Source organism: Olea europaea, chromosome 19 (assembly GCF_002742605.1).
Source record: "Olea europaea var. sylvestris chromosome 19, O_europaea_v1, whole genome shotgun sequence".
In the NCBI taxonomy this organism is placed as follows: domain Eukaryota; kingdom Viridiplantae; phylum Streptophyta; class Magnoliopsida; order Lamiales; family Oleaceae; genus Olea; species Olea europaea.
In genome coordinates, this window is record NC_036255.1 from 12,736,688 (window position 1) to 12,741,553 (window position 4,866).

Sequence of the window (4,866 nt, forward strand, 5' to 3'; positions counted from 1 at the left end):
TTAGGTAGGTCGGTCCACCTATGGCTCCCAGCTTAAATTGGTCAGGTCGTACCTCTAGTGTTGTTACTTTGAAGAAATTAGATTGTTCAAAGCAAGCTTCGCTTTGATACCATGTACAGATTTAGAGTTTCATCCTAAAAGATTAACCTTATTAAGAGGAGTAGCAAACTCTTATAAATTGATCTATGTTTTCACCTTTATTCGATGTGAGTTTTTATCCCCTAACATGACTCTTATCTAAGTATATTAAATATTGAAAAGAAAACATGAAAGGGTACATTGGCCTAATCTCCAAGGAATTACGAAGAAACTATCCCTAACCTATTTGCAGTTTAGAGCATGTTTGGTGCGAATTAAAATCTGATTTTAATCTAGGTCAAAGTTAAAACAATCAATATTAACTATATCTTTCATGGGTCCCATAACTTTTCAATCAGACTTTTCAAAAAACCTCTATCACAATCTACTAAAAAATCTAATTATAATTCCTACCAAACATCCTCCAAATCAATGTTACAAAAGCTTACACGAAATTTACATTGAAGAATATTAAGTCCCAGAAATTTTATAATTTTATTTTTTCAAAATTTTTACTTTTTGCTTTTTTAGAATTTTAAATTTTATTTTTATAAAAAAATATATTTCAAATTTAATTTGTTAATATTTTATATTTTTATTTTTAAATTTTTAGAATTTATTTATTTTCACTGGAAACACTCAAAACGTCAAAAATTCATTTTAAAATTTATGTTGTAAGTTTAATCTTTTTTTTGAAAATACATTTTAAGAAATATCAAACCAAACATATAATCTGAATTTTGTACAGTTGGAAATTGTAAGCAACTTAAAAATTACAAATCAAATGCACTCTTCTTTTAAGGGTAAATTGCATATTTAACCCAACCTTCGATGAAGTGTCGCTCATGTCTTTAACCAATTTTTATCTTATTTTACTGCCACCACATACGAACATAGCATAACCCATCCCTGAATGCCAAAGGATAGCATCAGGAATCAGAAACCAAAACAAGTCATCAGCATTCCTACGTTTTTCCTTGGTTCATCAAATTTATAACCGGAGGAACGAAGGACGAACCCAATGCCTTGAGATGTCCATGGCCATTTGCCCCCTAACAATCGTCATGGTGGCAGTGGTGTGCTCACACCATCTTCTAATAATGAGCAAAAATCTTCTGATATTAACCTACACAATTGCTTGAATGATTAACATGATACAAAGTCAACAAAAGACATGGATTCAAGATTTTCCAACACCTATTCGTATATCATTTGTCCACTTGTCAAAGCTTTTGATCAAAAAATAAATCCGACTTCCACGTGAAGTGATTCAATAAAATCAAAACTTAGCCTTTGACAGAGCCTCGTTCCTCCAAAAATTCATTTTTTCAAAACTCATTTTCAACAACACATTCTTCAATAAAATAACATTACACATAAATTTAAAATTTTTCCTTAATTTTTAACCATACATTCTCCATCAATCACTATTTAAAAATGTATTCTTTCCTCAAAATGGAGCTCAAACAAGAGCAAAATATTTTTTGGTAACAGTTTAAACTTATAAATAAGATAGTTAATAAAAAGATTACAAAATTCATCATTCTTAGCTTAGTGCTTATTCGATTTTTTTATTTAATGAAAATATAATTAAAGTTAATTATTCACTTTGATTCAAATATTTGTTAATTTTTTTTTTTAATAAAACCCAAACAAAGGCTGAGCCTCGGTAGACGTACTGTCAGGATATGGCACTCAATAATTTTCTAAAAAATAAAAAATGTATTATATACTTGCACTAAATTAGGACCACATCATCTATGCCGTGCTTTATTTGGTTTCTTTTCTCAGCTTCTTGTACCATCCATCACGTTTTTCAACAATGCCGGGAATTGAGTACTCAGGATGCAATTTTGCCTAAGTTCCTATCTGGTCCCCAACTTTAAAATTCATTTTTTCTGACTCATTTTTGTCCACGTATTACGTAAGAGCACGACTTTAATCAATTTCTCAACTATACAATTTATGAACTTTTATCGAAATTTACTAAAAATCTAAAGTTTAGCAAAACAAAACATTGGTTAAATATCAATACAATAAAGTGAATGGTTGTCAAAGCTTAATTACTTGTTAAAAATTTTGCCTCTACATACTTTCTATTCATATATTTCATACGACTCATGATTTATTACTTACTTATTATCCATCCAATAACCTATTGAAAAAGGAAAAATAAATTAAGCCCCTATTTGATTTAGCTAAAAATTAGGTCTTTGCTAGGGTTCAACTAAAAAAAAAAAGATAAAAATATAGTCAAATTCATAACTAAATTTGAATCGCAAATTTTCATGGGATTCACAATTTTATCAATTTTTTAACTATGTATTTTATTGATTTTTATTAAAATCTGTTAAAACTCTAATCAATTATTAATATGGATTAAATTTTTAATAATTTTTGATCAAAATTAATGAAACGTGATTAAAAAGTTTATTAAAAAATATGAATTTTGCGAAATATGTAATTGAAAATAGGTTTGATAAAAATGAATTTAGAAAAATAGGGTCAAGGCTAATATTTGTCAATCATGCAAAACAGTGGTCTGAATCTTGTGGGCCAACAATTGATAAAACACATCCACCTCGAACAGTAATTTCCAGCTTATTTTAATACCCCATTCTCCTGCCCTGCTTTCATCTCTCATCCATAAAGTTTACCATGAGGATTACTCAATTATGCCTATGGTTATTGCCTACACTTCTTCTTCTCTTCAACGATGCTGCAGAAGCACAGTCCATTGTCAAGACTCTTCCGGGTTATCCCGGTCCTCTTCCTTTCAAACTAGAAACCGGGTCAGTTCATTCGTTCTTTATTTATTTCCCTATTAATTTCTAGGAACATAGTTAATTTATTGAATTGAAATGATCGGATTATTTTTCTTTTGATTATTAGATACATAAGTGTTGGAGAAAAAGATGAAATACAGCTGTTTTACTACTTCATTGAGTCACAAAGGAACCCGAAAGAGGATCCTCTTGTACTTGGGTTTGGAACTGCAGTAAAAGGAAATGATAATAAGACAAAAGTTTCTGCGTAGTTAGAGGAGAGAAAATGCAAAAAAGTTTATTTTCTAAGCCCATAAATACAAAAAAGTTTGTTTTCTAATCCCGTGTTTGGATCTTGTTTATGTTTAAAAACATGATTGTTTAAAATTAAAGAACAGCGGCTTTGAATAGTATGAGTAGCGTTACGCCTATCCTATTGAGGTTCCAAATCATGGCTGTAGAGAAAATATTGATTCTTGATTCGGTTATTAAACTCATTAGTTGGATTAGTTAGTGAGTTAGAAAATCAGTTAGGAGCCTTTGGTTCTAACTAATTTTCTGGTAGTTGTTGTAGCTGAATATTGGATGTATTTTCTTGTAAATCTCTACATTCCGATGCCTATAAATAGGATAGAGGGCTGAGAGCCTGAGAATGTGAGCAAGTCTGAGAACGTAAGAATGTGGGGGAACACATTCTGTAGTTAAGAGAGAGTGAGGTTGTGAGAGAGAATTCTCTGTAGACAACTTCTGCAACTTTCTGTGCAAACTTTCTGAGAGTTTTCTGGTTGTTCTCGGGTGAGTGATGAGTGCTGTTGTTGTGTAATTCAAACACTGTAATAATTCCTCTTGTAATGGCAGATTGACGGGGGTTAAATCCCTGCAAGTTGGTTGGTGAAATTTAGTCCCAATACCAAAAAATTCTTGAGTCTATTTATCTTATTCTTTGCTGGTTTTATGTTCTGCCATTGCTGTGGTTTCTTTCCTGTCTGGTAATGCAAATCTGTGAATGATCATTGTTTCCTGGGACATGGGAGATTGGTAAAAATCCTAACAACGGCCACATGACAGCTAGCTAGCGAGTCCAAACAGACCCTGGCCAATGTGAGGTGAGGTCATATAAGGTAGCCGAGTTGATGCATCACTTCCATAGAGGTGCCATATAAAGGCCGACCCTCCATGGCTTAGGTGAGATATTAGGCCTGCTGCAAAAAGGGAATCTGAGACAAATAGCCTCTTTGTCGATAGGAAGCACATCTCATCTCACCTCGTTTAGGAGATCTTTTTTACAAGGTCCTCGTACTATTGATTAATATGAGGTCTCTGCAACTGACACCTAAACGTCAAATTGTTAGTCTATTTTTAAGAGGTCAGACCTAGACTTTAGGGTGGCCACTTTTCGAAAAACATTAAATGCCAACCAACCTATGATTGATGCGGTGACGTCTAGGAGGAGACACTTCATCCGTTAGGATGAGGCGACTTGTCTCTTGATCCAACTGTAACAATTCCTCCTATTCTACCATAAAAGCTCATACATATTGTCATTTGAAGGTAATGTAATTTTACACACTGATAGTAAGGTTGCTTTCTCATTTATACTGGTTCATACATCCCGACTGCCCGTACACTAACGACGCTCACATTTTCCAACCATCTCACACCCAAATATGCTTATACTATTGACTCACTTAACCATCGGATTGCTCTTGGTCACCTCTCCCACTTTTAGAGAAGGCCACGTGCTTCTAACGATTTGTTCAAGTGTGTAGAAACTTGTCTACATAGACGTGAGTTAAGTCGAAATCTATTGGCCAAATCACCCGTGCAAAAATTGAGGGCAAGAAATAGTATCATAGAACAATAGCTTTGAATAGGATAGTGCAAATAATTCGATGCCCGACTCCTTCCCAGTGTATACTATTTGTAGTGCTAGTAAATTCGAAATTGAGAGTTTTTTTCACCAGCTTTGTTTTTGGGTGGCACCATTTATGAGAGGTGAGAAAAATCAGTACTTGTTAGTTTT

At 33.1% G+C, this 4,866-nt stretch overlaps 1 protein-coding gene across 1 annotated transcript; it reads left to right on the forward strand.

Annotated features, from left to right (window-relative positions):
* Nucleotides 1–2,684: 2,684 nt before the first annotated feature.
* On the forward strand, nt 2,685–3,130 carry LOC111368868 (serine carboxypeptidase-like 11). Its single transcript, XM_022990348.1, has 2 exons — nt 2,685–2,870; nt 2,971–3,130. The coding sequence occupies exons 1-2, from the start codon at nt 2,737–2,739 to the stop codon at nt 3,113–3,115; spliced, it is 279 nt and encodes a 92-aa protein (XP_022846116.1). The 5' UTR covers nt 2,685–2,736; the 3' UTR covers nt 3,116–3,130.
* The last annotated feature ends 1,736 nt before the right edge of the window (nt 3,131–4,866 follow it).

Coding starts and splice junctions, on each gene's coding strand:
- LOC111368868 (XM_022990348.1), top strand. CDS start 2,737: ATGAGGATTACTCAATTATGCCTATGGTTATTGCCTACACTTCTTCTT. Junction 2,871..2,970: donor CCTTTCAAACTAGAAACCGG/GTCAGTTCATTC, acceptor TTTGATTATTAG/ATACATAAGTGTTGGAGAAA.